The sequence below is a fragment of the Xyrauchen texanus genome, chromosome 44, assembly GCF_025860055.1.
Source record: "Xyrauchen texanus isolate HMW12.3.18 chromosome 44, RBS_HiC_50CHRs, whole genome shotgun sequence".
Taxonomy (NCBI): Eukaryota; Metazoa; Chordata; class Actinopteri; order Cypriniformes; family Catostomidae; genus Xyrauchen; species Xyrauchen texanus.
The window spans coordinates 26,357,234-26,375,886 of NC_068319.1; the positions used below are offsets into that span (position 1 = coordinate 26,357,234).

The 18,653-nt window shown below is 37.7% G+C and overlaps 1 protein-coding gene across 2 annotated transcripts in view; it reads right to left on the reverse strand.

Moving 5' to 3' along the window:
* The window catches only part of LOC127636468 (phosphatidylinositol 4-phosphate 5-kinase type-1 beta-like), a 40,769-nt gene extending 23,685 nt beyond the window's left edge, over nucleotides 1-17,084 (reverse strand). The window contains exons 1-3 of one of the 2 annotated variants that reach the window (XM_052116940.1): nucleotides 7,911-7,982; nucleotides 5,828-5,898; nucleotides 3,469-3,537 (exon numbers count right to left, since the gene is read on the reverse strand). In XM_052116940.1, coding sequence (XP_051972900.1) covers nucleotides 3,469-3,537; nucleotides 5,828-5,851 — 93 coding nt within the window. In that variant the 5' untranslated portion in view covers nucleotides 5,852-5,898; nucleotides 7,911-7,982. Of the gene's footprint in view, nucleotides 1-3,468; nucleotides 3,538-5,827; nucleotides 5,899-7,910; nucleotides 7,983-16,964 lie in introns of those variants that run through there. The other variant, XM_052116939.1, reaches the window with a different exon arrangement.
* Between the last annotated feature and the right edge of the window lie 1,569 nt (nucleotides 17,085-18,653).

The following is an 18,653-nucleotide window of genomic DNA, read 5'->3' on the forward strand; positions in this document are numbered from 1 at the left end:
AAGGTGGGTTTGTGCTCATAAGTGACGTTGTTGTCTGGTAAGGACCTGCCTTACAACAGGCCTACAAGCCCTCAGTCCAGTCTCGCTCAGTTTATTGTGGACAGTCTGAGCACTGATGGAGGGATTGTGCGTTCCTGATATAGCTCGGGCAGTTGTTGTTTCCATCCTCTACCTGTCCCGCAGGTGTGATATTTGTATGTACCGATCCTGTGCAGGTGTTGTTACACGTGGTCTGCTGCTGCGAGGACGATCAACTGTTCTTCCTGTCTCCCTGTAGCGCTTAGGCATCTCACAGTACGGACATTACAATTTATTGCTCTGGTCACATCTGCAGTCCTCATGCCTCCATTCTGCATGTCTAAGGCACATTCACGCAGATGAGCAGGGACCCTGGGCATCTTTCTTCTGGTGTTTTTCAGAGTAAGTAGAAAGGTCTATTTAGTGTCCTAAGTTTTTATAACTGTGACCTTAATTGCCTACTGTCTGTAAACTGTTAATATCTTAACGACCGTTCCATGCAAGCATGCAAAACATTGTTCATTTTTAAATCATTATTGTTATGAAAGCATACGATTAGGTTTGGTGAGAAACAAACCAAAATATAATGTATTATTTAAAAACCAGTTGAGGCTGTTGTGTCTTGACGACATGCAGCCTCCTTGCGACATGGGCCGTTCAAGCGAAAACTCGTTTTGTTTATCAAAAAACAGGTCCGCCACAGCGATTGTGAAAACAGAACACAACACAGCTGCACAGAAACCAGAGAACAGAACTTACTAAACATGGAGTAGAGACGTGTCTGTCACCTCTTCTTCATTCTGTATTTGTGACAGACCTGAAGAGAGTGAGACCTCCACAAAAACATTTGGTAGTTTTTAACCGGCTCATGAGATGCTGTCTTTAATATACTGATATGAGAACGTTTTTGGACTGGTGCCAGTTTACAGCGTAAGGGGCTTTTGGCACGATGCCGAAAATAGACAATCTAAATCAAGTCTAAACAATAAGCTATACATAGTAGTTTTAGGGTGCTGTCCTTCCATGAGAAGACAAAACAGTCAGTTGATGACTGTAAACAAAGTGTACAAAGTAAGCAAGCAGTTGTAGGAACCCTCCCCAGACCCTTAAGTTTCACCAGCCCTTAATCTAATCAGCATAACTATATCACCCAGGCTACTTCATTATCATAGAGATAAAAGAAGGTCCACACCTAAGCCATTCTTGTTTGACTCACAAAAGGGTGAACAGGACCTGGCAGAGACCTCAACTTAGCAACTCTGTTTAACAGTGTAATACAGCTGACGCGGTTTCTTCTCTAAACTACCAAGTCTGACACACATATAATAAAAACGTATTCTTAATTGTATATTCCCACATCACCATAAATTGCCATTGTATGATATCACTAATCACAGTTTCTCCCTTTGTGTTAGGAAAAAGAGAGAAAGGCATATAGGGTTTTACCAACACAGGGTGAGTAAACAATGACAGAACTGACATTTTTGGGTGAACTATTCCTTTAAAGGTGAAGTATGTAATTTCTGTGCTACTAGTGGCACCAAACGGAATTACAAAAGTAAAGTATGTTTTCAGACTCTTACACTCATCACTCCCTTTCGCAGTCTCTGATTCCCTATGAACAAATAGGTCATTCTAAATAAAAGGTGATAAACATGTAACGCCTTAATAAACAAGAACACTAGACTGAAAGTGTGGCACAGGAATCGATCGGGTCATCCAATAACATTGCTGGATTGAACAGCAGCTGGGTGTGCGGGGGATCCAGCACATGATGTAGGATGGTTCTTCTGGTAACTAGTAAGCATAACAATTCATTTTCTGAGTATCTTACAAATTTATCTGGATCTTGAGAGTAATGGCATTCCCTTGATTGCAGCTTACCTGTCGTGAAGCAACTCGGTAAGTTCTGCGTTCCATCATACCCCAATATTTCCCTCAAAGTCATCCACCTTGTAAATGCAATGACAATGTTCACTCTGGTTTTACTCTGATCTATGTCTCTGTGTCTTTTACCAAGTCTTAGAATTTTGCCAAAGATACATTTCTTTTCCTCTGTACACGTCTGTCATTGATGTTCATTTTCCTCTGGCTGAACAAGTAGCCACGCCTGAAAGGTTGAACTAGAAAGGGATGGGTGGAGCTGACAGGGCCACTCAAAATATAAACATCAATGATTTGATAGTGCCTGGGAGGCTCAGTGTTTACACTTTTGGGGAACGTATTTTGACATAAAAAGTTACATAATTCACCTTTAATAAAGTAAATATATTTTTTGAGATATTTTATATACTGTTTTGGCTTTAAAATAATGATGATGTTATAAAAGCTAATTTTAAAATGTTGCTAACATGTTGTCTCAGATAGTAAAATGGGTCTTTGTACATAAAAATACAATTTAAAGCAGTATTTGTTTAGGAAGGGGGTCCCTCGCAAAGGTATCCACACATTTAGGGGTCCTTGGCATCAGATATTTTGAAAACCCTTGATATTAACATTTACATTACATTTATGCCTTTGCCAGATGCTTTTATCCAAAGCGACTTACAGTGCACTTATTACTGGGACAATCCCCCTGGAGCAACCTGGAGTTAAGTGCCTTGCTCAAGAACACAATGGTGGTGGCTGTGGGGATCGAACCAGCGACCATTTGATTAACAGTTATGTGCTTTAGCCCACTACACCACCACCATCTCCATGGTGATATAGTCCATTGGCTGCCTTGCTCGTTAGATATCAGCTTTGAAATCCGCCATTAAAATCCCAATTTGGTAATCACTAGTATCAAATCACTCAGTCACAAAACTGTAAGTGTAAAGTAAAAAAAAAAGCTCAGAAGTGACAGTTCTCAAATATGTTTAAAGCAAGGTCAACCTTATTTAGTATTTTAAGTCAAATCAAATCCATTGTCTTTTTAGCCTTTATTCAGAGTGACTATTTGCACTAGGTGTAAATAGCACCTGCCACACATCGAGGCTATTTGCACTACAAAAGTCTGATGGAAAAACAGAAATAAAGACAAACTGCACCCCAGGTTCGCTGCAGTGGTGTGTGACAGTGTGGAAATGATTAAACCTGGGTTTTAATGCGCCTTTTGTATATAAATCTATACTGTATGTTAGTATTTAATTAGGGGTGCAAATATCATCTACTATAACACTTTATGCTCTTAAATTATTTTTACCATAAACTATACAGTAGAACAAAATGTTGTTTAACCAGGTCTTATGTGAACAATTGTGAAAATAAATATGTGAACAGTCCTAACAATAAAACAATTGTAAACTGGGGCAGTGCAATTGCTCCATTCTAAACAGAAAATCACAATACTTAAGCACTAAACACAAGAGGCAATGGGGTCAGGATGCATAAACTCATCCACAGTAGTAAAGTGATGAATGAAAAGATACAGGTAAATGAAAATATCATTGTATAAAGTAATTCACACACCTTTTTGTGGTCTTTGCTGGCAGTTTTTTGAGGTCTTTCACCTCCGGTCTCATCTGATGTTGAAATCATCTATTTAAAGTAAGCATAAAAAAATATGTAAGTTATAGAATCATAAACAATCTAAAAGTACTTTCTCTGAGCCACAAAAGGACCAAAATACCATAAAAACTGCAGTACTATTAAAATACGATTGCGTTTAAATGCAATCATTTGTTTAAAGGCTTCATTTGATGAAGGGCAAACTATGCATCAAACAGGAAATGAGGAAGTATGATCTTCCTGTTCAGAGTAAAGTTCAACCCTTCTGATGCAAGAGATGCAATTGTTAATGCAGCTCATTAGAAATGTTCAAAAGTCATGTTTCTATCTGACAAGATTTTTGACATACATATTTACCTTTAATGCAGCATATGCAGAATAATCTCTGGGAATTAAGAGAAGTTGAAGTTCTGCTTTTTGATAGGAAGTTGGTTACAAAGAAAGAAAGGAAAAACCTTTCAAACCTGTACCACTTTTCCTCTTCATACAGCAGCGCTTAAAGCAGACAAAATTGTCTATGGCTTAATTGCTTAAACACATCTGTCAAGGGCCGATAAAAGTTATTCGTTCATTTATATGGGTGAATTTTTTTAAATATTTTTTAATAAGAAAATCAACTCTTTGTTTAAAGAGAGACAATAACAAAGAAGGCTATGTTGCATTTTCATGAAAATCAAGCAATTTGTTCCGGAAAAGCCACTACCTTAATTCACCCAGATGATTTACTTTTGAGTTTTTTTATGTTATTTTTGTATTCTCAATAATGGAACTAATCAGATTTTCATTACTGTTATGCATTGTTTTTATGTACTTTATATACTCTGTATAAGAGTCAAATAAGTTACTGTAATGCAATGTTTTTTTATTTAAATCATCATAAACATTTTCAATTGAAATATATATATACAGTGATGAGCCAAAACATTATGACCACTCACAGGTGAAGTCAATAACATTGATCTTCTCCTAACAAGGTCACGTGTCAAGGTCTGGGTAGATTAGATGGTAAACGATCAATCAGTTCTTGTAGTCAACGTGTTGAATGCAGGAGAAATGGTCAGGAGTAAAGACCTGAGCAACTTTGACAAGGGCCAAACTGTTATGGCCAGACAACTGGGTCAGAGCATCTCTGAAATGGCAAGGCTTGTGTGGTGCTCCCGGTCAGCAGTGGTGAGTACGTACCGACAGTGGTCTGAGGAGGGACAAACCACAAACCTGTGACAGGGTGTTGGGCTCCCAAGGCTTATCGATGCACAAGGGCAACAAAGGTTATCCCGTCTCGTCCGAAAAGACAGAAGGTCTACTGTGGCACAAATTACAGAACATTTTAATGATGGTTATGGGAGGAATGTGTCACAAAACACAGTGCATCACACCCTGCTGCATGTGGAGCTGGTTGCACCTGTACACCGTTGAAAGGTCCTACCATGGGCAAGTGACCTCGGAACTGGACCTTGGAGCATTGGAAGATGTGTCCCGTTTTCTTTTACATCAAGTGTGCGGCCATGTACTTTTGCGCTGTTTACCTGGGTAAGTGATAGCACCAGGATGCACTGTGGGAAGACGACAAACCGGTGGAGGAAGTTTGATGCACTGGGCAATGTTCTGCTGGGAAACCCTGGGTCCGGCCATTCATGTGGACGTCAATTTGACATGTGCCACTTACCTAAACATTGTTGAAGAACAGGTACACCCCTTCATGACCATGGTATTCCCTGATGGCAGTGACTTCTTTCAGCAGGATAATGTGACCTACCACATTGCACACATTGTTCAGGAATGATTTGAGGAACATGATGAAGTGTTCAAGGTGTTGCCCTGGCTTCCAAATTCCCTGGATCTGAATCCGATTGAGGTGCTTGACCAACAAGTCCAATCCACGGCGACTCCACCTCGCAACTTACAGGACTTGAAGGATCTGCTGCTAATGTCTTGGTGCCAGATACCACAGGACACCTTCAGGGGTATTGTAGAGTCCATTCCTTGTTGGGTTGGTGCAGTTTTAGCGGCACGCAGAGAACCAACAGCATATTAGGCAGATGGTTATAATGTTTTGGGTCAACCGTGTATATATACTGTATATTGCATTACATTACTATGATTTTGTGGGAAAATTATCTAAATTGTCAGCTAAATATCTCAGTGGTCATATAATATTCTTTATTTTCTTTATGCAAAATATACCTTGTTTATTTTTTTTATTTTGCTGTGAAATATGACCATTTTCTTGAACGTTTCTGTAAGATTCACCCATATGTTTGACTGTATCATTGTCAGAGTCTTGTATGTCCCTTCAAACCCTTTGTAGCATTCTCCTTACCTTGTAAAGTGCTCTGATGTTCATAAGACATTAAAGCCGTTGCATATAGAGCTGAAACTGACCCCAGGCGTCTACAGGAAGAATAAATAGAACATGAGTAGGTGTCCTGGAAATGTCACTCTCTGATAATGAAAGTGAAACAGTCATGCGTGTGCACAGGCAAAGGAAATACTAAAAGTAAACAAAGATATTTGTTTTTGACACTGAAGAAAGGTGTCGAAGATTCCTAACAACTATTAATGCACACATAAAACACATGTAAAGTTGGGCTCTGAGTGCTCTGAGTGCTCCGAGTAAGGAAATGTGGCTCAGTTGCTCTAGATATTTCTGAACACATGCCCACACACCACTGAACATTATAAAACAGACTCTGCAAGATATTCAAATCTAATGGCCAATGCACGCAGCCAATTTCCCTTGAATAAACTGATGACAGGACAACTAAACAAATGTGTTTCTGTGCTACATCTCATTTCTCTTTCAAAGTAAAAGGGAACATTAAAGGATTGGTTCACCCAAAAATGAAAATGTAGTCATTGTTTTCTCACTCCTGTGTTGTTATAACCCTATATGACTTTCTTTTTCTTAACACAAAGGGAGAAATTGTGAAAAAATGTGTGCTCTGTGATGTCTCACAATGGCAGTTTATGGTGACCACCTGTTTAAGCTTTAAAAGAATGCAAAAGTATAATTCAGACGTCTAATAAATTATTCCATGAGACTCATGGTTGTTATAAACGCATACAATAAGGTTTGCTGAGAAACAAACCGAAATCAAATGTATTATTTAGTGAAACTGTTCACTGATAGAGCATAAGAGCAACAGTTCACGCAGCCCCCTGGGCACAGAAATGCATAAATTATAAACACGTTTCGTATGTTCTACTTTGTGTGCAGCTGTGTTGTGAACGGCCCATGTCGCGAGGGCACAACGTGAACTGTTGCTCTCGTTCCCTATCATGAATGTGCACAGGAGATCAACAGTCAATGAATATTTTCACTAAATAATTAATTATTTTTTGGTTTGTTTCTCACCAAACGCTATTATATGCTTTCATAACAACCATGAGTCTCATTGAATAATGTATTAGACTTCTTGATAATACTTCTGCACTCTTTTGAAGCTTGAAGAGGCGGCCACCATAAACTACCATTGTATGATATTACTGAGAACAAATAATTTTTTTCACAATTTCACCCTTTGTGTTAAGAAAAAGAAAGTACATATAGGGTAATAACAACACAGGGGTGAGTAAACAATGACTGCATTGTCATTTTGGGTGAACTATCCCTTTAATGTTCCAAATGAAATATAAATTAGGCTATTTTGTTCATTCACCTTTGAAGTCTCGAGATGTAAAAAATTTTAAAAAAGCTTGAAGAGGTGGTCACCATTAACTGTCATTTTATGACATTTACAATTTCTCCCTTTGTGTTAAGAAAAAGAAAATCATATAGTGTAATAACAACACAGAGGTGAGTGAGTACTGTCTGTAACTCTACCACTAGTTCACAATTTTCTCCCTCTATTTCTTTTTCCTTTTCTTTTTTACCCACTTTCTCCCAATTTAGAATGCCCGATTGCCACTACTTAGTAGGTCCTCATGGTGGCGCAGTTAATCACCTCAGTCTGGGTAGTGGAGGACAAGTCTCAGTTGCCTCCGCATCTTATCACATGGCTTGCTGTGCATGACACCGTGGAGACGTGGAGCATGTGGATACTCATGCTACTCTCTGCGATCCACACACAACTTACCACGCACCCCATTGAGAGCGAAAACCATTAATCACAACCACGAGGAGGTTACCCCATGTGACTCTACCCTCCCTAGCAACCGGGACAATTTGGTTGCTTAGGAGACCTGGCTGGGGTCATTTAGCATGCCCTGGATTCGAACTCACGACTTCAGGGGTGGTAGTCAGTCAGCGTCAATGCTCGCTGAGCTACCCAGGCCCCATTCTCCCTCTATTTCTGATGTTAACTGAAGTTTAAAGCTTTTCTGTTGACATTAGTGAAACTCATGACCCCTTATTTGACAGTCTATGATACAGATAACAGAAATTAGAAATGGGTTGTACATACCTCTCTGCAGTAACTGTTAAAAACCAGCTGCTTGGGAAAATGCCTTAAAGTTCTTCATGTACTGTACAAACTGGCTCCTTAGTAAACTCTAATACCAAAGAAGGCGGATTTGCAACAATTAATCATGAAATCTTTCCTAAGACAGCCTGTTCCTCAATGTCCCTGCCCATAAAACAAACAAAAAAATCACAGTAAAGTACGTAACAGTCCTGATTCTTGAAGCACAGCCATGAAGGTAAGAAGGATAAAACTTAAGGCTCTATTGTTTTCACGGATTGGCTAATATGGGCATAAAGATCTGTGTCAGCAATGTGGGTGATTGTATACAAAGGGTACAGAGATCTGAATGTTATAAAAGTTCAATGTTTTATAACAAACTTTAAAGCACAGTTTGCTTGGTTTGGGACTAAAACCACGATTCAAAAATACAAAAGATCCACTCTTAAAATTGTTTTCTTCTTGGATAATTGTATGAATCAATCAAACATTAGGCTGTAAAATAAATACTAGTACTTTAGCCTTTAAAATATAATATAATGTTCTAGAGCAACACAATTTGTGGTGTTTGCTAAGGTAAGCATCACTATTACAATTGCTCATAGGTAGGTAAAGGATTGGAACTAATCCTTTACCCTAAATATTTGTTGAACTCATCCTGCACCATTTGGGCTATAGACATGACTGAAACCTCAAATCACACAGCTTGCTGAGAAGAGGTGTGCAATTACTTTTCTAAGGAATTACAATTGTGTGATAAAACAGGCAAAAAACAAAAACAAAGTCCCACAGACTTACATTGAAAAGCCACATCTAGGAATCAAAATAACATAGACATGAAGATGGGCTCTTGTGACTTGGACCAGTAAGTTACACCCTAGCAACCACCTAGCAATGCCCTAACATCGTCCTAATAACAACCCAGAACACCCTAGCAGCAATACAAAACACCCTAGCAATCACCCATAAAACTCTAGAAACCACCTAGCAACTCCCTAGAAACCATTCAGAATGCCCTTACAACCACCAAACAAAACCCTAGCAACCCTAGAAGAAAGGTAACAAAGGCATGATAGGCATAGATGTAAAGCATTCTCTAGACTCTACTTATAATGTTAGTAGTGTCAAAATCAGTCATATTTTAGTTTTTTGACTGTTTTCCAGAGTTCTCTGCCCTTTAGAAATAAACAGTAGTTTTCGGACTGAGGAGAAGGTTTTGACCTCTAAAAGTTACAGTATGTCACGTTTATCTCAAAAGATCAAGGAAAATGTAATTACTCGTGATACTGTATAACCCACTGAACTGTTCCCAAAATGTTTACAGTAATAACATGATTGCAGGTACTGGCATGTCAAAGTAACCTGGTCGAAGGCTTTCCCAGTTATTCAATTCCATCTCACACGACCCAATGATTGCAGAACTGATCTAGAATGGAATGACTAGAACTCAAGCCAGTACATTATTTGCTATGTGTTGACACCCTGAAAGATGGGCCAACAAGATGAATTTAATCCACCCGCCAGCGGGTCCGTGAGAAAAAAAAAGATTAACATATTAAAAACTGCCAACACATAATAGGTACTGTTTGAAAGATTAGAAGCTCTACTTTATTATGCATGCAGGCATTAGGACCAAAACTGAACAAGTGCTTTGAAATTTGCAGACAAATCAGAATTGTTCGTTTTGATAATTTATAAAAAAAAAAAATTGCACAGTACAGATTATTACAATCGTTAACAACATAAAATTTATCGAAAAGCCGTGTGTCATATGCTGATGGAAAACTTTCAAAAAGTACAACACAATCAGAACCTTGCTTTACTCACAAACAAAAATATAGCAAGTAATAGCTAAGTATATGTCTTTGATATACATGTACTGTATCATGTGAATAGGTGTTGCTCATATGCTGCATTTTCACTTATAACTTCAAGAAAAATATAACATACAATTACTTATGGGAGGCAATTATCTTTAAAACGAGCCCACACATGAAGTAATCAGATGCATAGATCATTAGATAACCCACAGGAAGTACCATGTGCACAAAGCATCTGGCAGTCAGGCATCTTGCTATCTGGCAACAAACACATTAGCTTTCCTGGATCTGATGACGTCACTGGAAATGCTGTAGCATCATGGAATGCTAAACAAATCTGATAAAGAAAAAAAAAAGTTCAGATTGCTCCAGCCAGTGGTGATAGTCCTCAATATTTGGTCAGAGAATTATGTGATCAACCACTGTAATTACATATTTCCACCAGGAGATGGCATGACACAGATTCAATGATGACTCAAATGGCACAGAATGAAACTCTCTTCACTAGGATAAATAATTTTTGTATTATTTTTAAAAAAAAAATAAGAAAAAAGCAAATTTTTTGGCTCAAGTTTTTTTTTCCATTACATTTTTATACATTAGATTTTATACATTTACGTGCTCGGGACTCAATTTGGCCAGTGAGGTGAAAGAGATTCAGCGTCAACAGTTGAACATGTCGGCAATGCTGACAAAGGTCGTTGCTGACTTGGACCTTGCTGTAATACGTCGATCGATCACTGCCATGGAGATTAAATTCAATGAGTTGGTTACAAGAGTGGAAGAAGTTGAGAAACGGATTGATTATCTGCAGTCATTGGAGAGGGAATTTGCTGGTAACCCACTAGCGACCAAGACAGACTTGGAGCTTGTTTGGGAAAAGTTGGAAGACCTTGAAACAACCACGAAAGAACATCTGAATTGTTGGAATTCCTGAGGACAACGAAGGCCAAGATATGGTGAAATTCCTAGACAAGCTCTTCCCTAGTCTGCTCGACATAACAGACCATAAGTTGAAAATCGAGTGAGCTCTGGCTCGGAGATCCGTGGAGGGAGAGAGGCCCCTATTAATTCTGGCCAAATTTCTGAGATCATCCGATAAAGATCTTGTGTTACGTGATGCGAGGAGTAAAGGAAGGCTTTCTTGGAAGAACCACAGCATTTTCTTGTTCCCAGACTTTGCTCCCAAACGTGATCGTTTCAAGGAATGCAAGAAACTCTTACATCAATGGAAGGTCGCTTTTGCACTAATGTTCAAATTGAGAATAGATACTAAGGATGGCCGCAAAATATGACATGACCAGAGCAAGCGATGTCCTTCATAAAGTCAATGGAATGAGTAAGTCATTGAGTGATGCTCTCGATGCAGATAAGTGGGCCTAATTCAATGAACATTCACTTGACTGTCTGAGGAAACCGGGCATCTTTTTTGTTTCTTTTTGTGTTGGTTCCCACTAGTTGGTTCCCACTTTTTTGTGGCATAACACTCCTTTGGGAAAGTTTATGGATGAATTTGCACATTCTTTGTGCTTATGACTCCTGGAGTTTGTTTTTGTGGAATATTTCTTGCAAATCATTAGAGGGATTAGGGCATTTGTTACACTCATGTAACAGCTGAATTGGCCAGGACACTGAACATTCGTTGGACTGCCTGAGGAAATTGTTTTTCGTTTTTTTCTGTTTTTGTTTTCTGGGTATGTTCAGGGGTTGATTGTTGCATCATAGTTGGAATGTGCTATTTTTAATTTTATTATTGAAATACAATAAATGTTTTCTAATATGTCAAAATGTAAAATGTTAGTATAAGTGGATTGTCTCTCTCCATGTGGAATGTGAATGGGTTGGGGCACCCCATAAAAAGAACGAAGGTTATTTATTTTCTTAAATGTAAGAAATTTCTTCAAAAACGCATCTCTCCCCGCAGAAAGCTGAAAAAATTGGGAAGATATGGGGTGGACATGTTTTCTTCATCAATGGCTCAAGTAAGGGCAGGGGAGTCATTACATTGATAAGCAAGCATCTACATTTCAAATGTCTCAAACTGATTAAAGATCAGTTAGAAAGAGTCATTATTGTTTAAGCAGAAATTCAGGGGCAAAGGTTGATTTTGGCTAATATTTACTCACCTAATGCTGATGATCAGGGATTTTTTATAGATCTTGAAGGGATGTTGCAAGCCGCTGGCTCCCCTCATGATATAATATTGGGAGGAGACTTTAATCTTTTGATGGACTTCGTTGATCATAGTGAAGCTTAATTGTTTTCATTTATTATAGAATAGATTTATTTTATATCTAAGTCCCTAATTTCATCTGATGTGCATTGTTCAATTGGAAACATCTTAGTCTCAGATTAAGCCCTGGTGAGTTTAGAGGTGTTGCCACATACAGAGAAAAATAAATCATATAGTTGGCACTTTAATGTATCCCTTTTGCAAAATCTTGAATTCTAAAGGCTGAAATAAATGTTTATATGGAAATCAACTGGTCCTCAGTATCCTCTGTACATGTGGATTGGGAGGCACTTAAAGTGGCCCTTAGGGGTAGGATCACACAGTATGCCCCATTCATCAAAAAACCAAAAGTATGGAACTCGTGGAGTTGGAAGAGCATATTAAGAGGCTGAGCTGAAGTGCTGCATGTCGTCTGATGGCCTCAGAAAATGACTCGATTGAAATACAGATATAACACACAGATATAGTTTAGGCTATTCAGGGCAAGACAGTCATACTTTGAGCCATTCCCTCTGTGAAATCTGCTGGTGATAAAATATTTACCTCGGCCATTGATATTAATAATGCTTTTAAAGAGTTCTATCTTGATCTCTATAGTTTATATTACATTATTTGGCGGAACCATTACAACTCCCTAAACTGACGACTGAGCAAAATTATTATCTTGATTCTGAGATAACCTTGGAGAATCTTGGTGAGGTAATTAAGGTCTTGCCAACAAGCAAATCTCCGAGGCCAGTTGGCTTTGCCGCTGAATTTTTTAGATCTTATACTACAGAACTGGCTCCACATTTGTTAGAAGTTTATATGGAATCGTTAAAGAATGGAAAGCTTCCGCCAACCATGGCACAAGTCTGGATCAGTCTGATTCTTAAAAAGGACAAATATCAAAGCGAGTGTAAGAGATACCATCCAATTTCCCTTATCCAGCTAGATGTAAAAATAATGTAAAAAATCCTGGCTAACCGATTAAGTAAAATTATGACATCTCTTATACCTATACATCAGGTGGGGTTTATTCAGGGCTGCATTTTCGAACCACATTATAGTGACCACGAGGATGTTACCCCATGTGACTCTACCCTCCCTAGCAACCAGGACAATTAGGTTGCTTAGAGACCTGGCTGGAGTCACTCAACATGCCCTGGGATTCAAACTATCAAACTAGCAAAACATCCACAGAATTATTAATTCATTTTGTAAGTTCTCAGCATACAGAGTCAATTGGTCCAAAGCTTTGGCTCTGACAGTTTACTGTCTGGTAATGGCTTTTCAGATGGGTGCCTTCCAGTGGCTCAAACAGGGCATTAACTAATTTTTTCTGATTTAGTTAGTTCATTTTGACCCCTAAATATTTTTTTTGAGTGATGTGGACAGGTGGGCTTCATTACATTTATCTATGATTGGAAAGGTTAATGTAATTAAAATGAATTGTATTCAAACATGTAAATACCTGATGCAATCTCTCCCTGTAAAGGTCCCCCTCTCTTATTTCAAGCAATTTGATATCATAGCGAAGTCCTTCATTTGGAACATCCCAGATTACATTTCAGTAAGTTGCATAGACTGATTGACATAGGTGGGCAAGGCTTACCCAAGAATTTGTTTTATTATTATGCATTCGGCCGCTTCCAGCTGAGAGAGCCCCTCCCTGGTTTTGTATTGAACAGGAAGCATTTTTCAATCTGGCGGGAACTTTTTGTAAAGGTATATTTTATGCGCAAATTACTCCGAATTTATTCATATATTTCCGAAAGATACATGAATGAGGCCCATTGTGTTAGCCATTTATGTCTACAGATATTTTAACCAAAATTGATCCACTTAATCAGTTATCAGTTCTTTAATATCAGGTTTACTGAAAAATACTTTTTTAAAAGAATTAACTAAGGGATTTGCACAAGTGTCAATTGATGAGCCAAAATATTATGACCGCTCACAGGTGAAGCAAATAACGTTGATCATCTCCTAACAAGGCCAAGATCTGGGTAGATTAGATGGTAAGCAAACAATCAGTTCTCATAGTCAATGATGCAGGAGATATGGGCAGGAGTAAAGACTTGAGTGACTTTGACAAGGGCCAAATTGTTATGGCCTGATGAGTGGGTCAGAGCATTTCTGAAACAGCAAGGCTTGTGGGGTGCTCCCAGTCAGCAGTGGTCATTCCGACAGTGGTCCCGTTTTGAGTACCGTTTTCTTTTATCACGTAGACTGCCGTGTACAAGTGCAATGTTTACATGAGAAAGTGATGGCACCAGACTGTACTGTGGGAAAAAGACAAGCTGATGGAGGAAGTGTAATGCTCTGGGCAACATGCCACCTACCTAAACATTATTGCAGACCAGGTATACCCTGCAATGGTATTTCGTGAGGGCAGTGGGCTCTTTCAGCAGGATAATGCACTCTACCACACTGAACACATTGTTCTGGAATGATTTGAGGAACATGATGAAGAGTTCAAGGTGTTGCCGTGGCCTCCAAATTCCCCAGATCTCATTCTGATTGAGCATCTGTGGGATGTGCTGGACCAACAAGTCTGATCTATGGCAGCTCCACATAGCAACTTACAGAACTTGAAGGATCTGCTGCTAATATCTTGGTGCCAGATACCACAGGACACGTTCAGGGGTCTTGTAGAGTCTATGCCTCGGTGGCTCGGCGCTGTTTTGACAGCACTCGGAGGACCAATGGCATATTAGATAGTCATAATGTTTTGGCTCATTTGGTATATATTGCTACTAAACTAGTCTCCTTCAGAGCTAAGTGATAAATGAGTAAGTTGTTGTTGTGCCTTAAAGCAGAAATAAAACAAGAATTAATAATTGGTAATGCATATCGGTTACCGGACACTTAAAAGCAAAAATAATTAATATCATAACGGTCATTAAAAAACTATATTGGTCGATCTATAATTTTGTCACAAATATTTGATAACATAAATGTCCACACTGTAAACATAATTAAGTGGCTTCATTAAAGTCAAAAATATTATTTACTATGACTGAATCAACCTAGATCACAACAACAAAAGTAATTTTTAAGAGCCAGATCAGGTAGAATTCACTCTTCAACGTAACATATGCACATTTTCATATTTTGCAGTGCATTGATAGGGCTGTTGATGAAAAATGACTCAAATAAAAACTGGATGTTCTTTCTGGTAAGTGGGACTCGAGGACATAATCCTGTTTTTCATACTGAGATCAAAGGTTTTGCCAAAAATGAGGATATTTGCAAGCCAAATAACAGGTTGGTAGCATCAGCAGGGCGGACATTTCCTTATATCCAACAAAATACACAATAACCTCATTTTTAAAGCTGTCAGATCACCATTGCACATCTAACACCCAGCCAGGCCTGAAACAATAGATCTTTATTAGTGAGAGAGGCGAGAATTCAAGCGTAGGTATTGTTTGCATTTGGCGTGGAGAGACGGGCAATGCAAATGAACATGACGTAAAAACTGATCACATGACCCCGCTCAAATCACCTCTGTACACATGGGGAACCTATAAAATAGGGCACGGCTTAAAATTAAATCAAGTACAGTAACAACTGCAGACAATAGTAATGTAAACAATAGAGTTAACAGGACACAGCAATGAATGAAAGCAAAAACACAACTAAAGACTGCCGTTTAGAGGGTTGCCATGGCCTCTGTGATGTTATTAATTTTAATATTCAAAACTTGAAGCGCAATAATCAAACCACACAGTAAATTTGCTTAATGTGATAAAGTACCTCTTTACTGAACTGTCTGTCTCTTTTTTTTAAATAGCATGTATAAAGTATAATACAGTATATACTTTACAACTTTACAAATATGTCATTATATATACAAAGTTTTTGACTATTTTTAATCACCGTTTTTGCTTCATTGCATGAATAGTAAATGGTCCTGCTTATAAAATCTACTACTTACAATTCTTAAAATACCTTACAGACACTCTGGAGTAAACAAAGTGCCTTGGTACAGGGCACCATAACAAAAGTCCATAGATCAATCATTGTGTTTTTAACTATTGATAGACTACTATCTTTCAGCCCAATTAATTAGCTGATATCTGGGCTTTTTAAGACTATATAGTAGGTATTGGTTGATAACAGTGCCTATTTGATGATTATCAGAAGTGTTACTTTCCCTTGTGTCAGTACCATAATCTACCAAATGCCTTTCACAATTGAAAATATTTTATTTCTGTTTTCAAATATTTCCGAGTAGTGCTCTGAGTAGTAAGTATTGTGTCAAATTAATATTATTTTCAGACATTTTGTGTACTTCTAATTTTGTATTATATTATATTATATTAAATTACAGTCTATTATAGGCATATATCGGCAAATATCGGACATCTTCCTAGCTGTTCTCTGGATGCGGGTCTTCTAATCAACCAAATTGACCTGGTTGCTAGGGAGGGTAGTGTTACATGGGGTAACCACCTCTCAATGGGACGCATGGTAAGTTGTGTGTGGATGCTGCAGAATAGCATGAAGTCTCCACACACGCTACGTCTCTGCAGTAACGCGTTCAACAAACCACGTGATAAGATGCGCAGATTGACCTCTCAGATGCAACTGAGATTCATCCTCTGCCACCTGGATTGAGGTGAGTCACTACGCCACCACAAGGACTTAAGAGTGCATTGGGTATTGCAAATTGAGGAGAAAGGGGAAGATAAAAACGACATTCTCCGTGAACAAAGTGCAGCACAATTAGTCATTAGGTTTAAAACAGCGACACTGCAAAAATGAATAGGCTATATAGATAAATAGTATGATAGTACACTCGCATTGTTACATTTCGAAACCATGTGCCTGTAAAATAACAAATAAGCTGATTTAATGTTGTGTTCATTTAAACTGTTAAACGTTATGCAATGAACAGGGTGCGTTTTTAATTCCAATGAACATTAAACTGCTACTGTGGACCCACTTATGAAATTTGAATAAAATAACATTTACACAAAGCATGAAGAAACACTTAAAGAGATATATAGAACTCACCGTCAGTGTTTTTCCTCAAAAGTGTGTTTAAGTGATATACACTTCAAGAAGTCATATAGTTTCTGCCTCAGTGACATTTGAGAGCGTGTTGTGCTCGAGCTGCAGTTTGACTGTCAAAACTCTCTCCGCCCACACGCACGCGCTCGAACGACTGGCATGCGCGCACACTACATGAAGCGTGAACTTTAGGGGGTTGCCACCCGCTCTCGGCATTTACATTAATTAAATGATAGTCAGCTGTATCACAGCTTTGAAATATATTATATTAATTCCACAGTCAGGGATTTAGAATGGATAGAACTAATACAATCAAATCGTTTATCAAATGCACAATACACTACAATACAGCATGTCGAAGCTATTGCTGGCAATGTGGAAAAATAAACAGCAGTTAAAATGTAATATTTATTATTATGAAGAGTTGTCATAATTATTAAGTTAAAATTAATAATTCACTTTATTTAACAATTTTATGTTAACCAACATTCATGTTGTTTTTTCAGGTAACCTAAAAATGTACTTTATATGGTAACAATAAAATAACTGGCTTTATAAATAAATTAATAAAAAAATTAATCAAATAAAATATTATTGAATATTTCTGAATCAACCTGACTACAGTAGGTTACACTATTTAAAGTAATTCTTAAGTATCAGATCAGGTTGCAATAATGACATATGCTTCATGTTTTCATTATTTTGTGGAGTTGCATTTCACTACACATTTTTAACCCTTTAATGCATACATCAGGTCTTTAGTGACTCCATTCTACCCCCTGCACCTCATCCATTCTTTTGAGTTATGCCCACCCATCTTCATAGTATTCCTTAAACTTTCTTTTTTGAATAGTGTTAAAAAAAAAAAAAAAAAGGCAAAATTGCATTTCTTATAACTGCCTACTTACCAAAGGTGTATAGGTGTCTATTCCTTTTACGTTATGTTACATTTATTACAAGACAAATAAGTGCTATAGGATCCAGCACTAACTGTAATTTGGGTGAACTACTGAAATTATGTAAGTTGTGCATCTATAGTATTTAGACTCAAAAAGTGTCTGATAAAATACTTATGTGTAACTATGTGTAGATTATGTGTTATGTGTAGCTTAATATGTGTTTGACAGCCAGTTGAATGTCATAAAATTTCAGAGTGGAAATAATGAATTCTGTTCTATATTTGTTGCATCATCTCTTTGATAGGCTATATGAAAAATAATCATCAAAATAATCAAACATTAAATTATATCAACACGTATAATGTTCTATTATTAATTTTTTTTTTTTTTTTAAGTGTTTTAAAAATGTGACAATATCTGGACTTTTTGCAGATCCATTTGTGATTGTGATAGTCTCTCTCAGCGCATGGTGGTATGTGTATGTAGATGTGAGTGAATCTCTGTTTTGACACCTGTGATTAACAGATATACAGTATCTCAGCTCTCTGTTCAGTTCTCCAACAACAGAAAACACAGCTGTCTTAAAGGGATAGTTTATGATGAGATACATTTCCTTATGGGTGAACTATCCCTTTAAGTGGTAAAACGCTGAACTGGACTTTTCAAAATGGAACCATTTATAACAATTATAGGGTCAGTTAACCCAAAAATTAAAATTATATCAGCTTTTATGCACCTTCATATAGAAACAAACCTATTACAACTTTTTTGTATGAATAAAAAAACAAAAAAG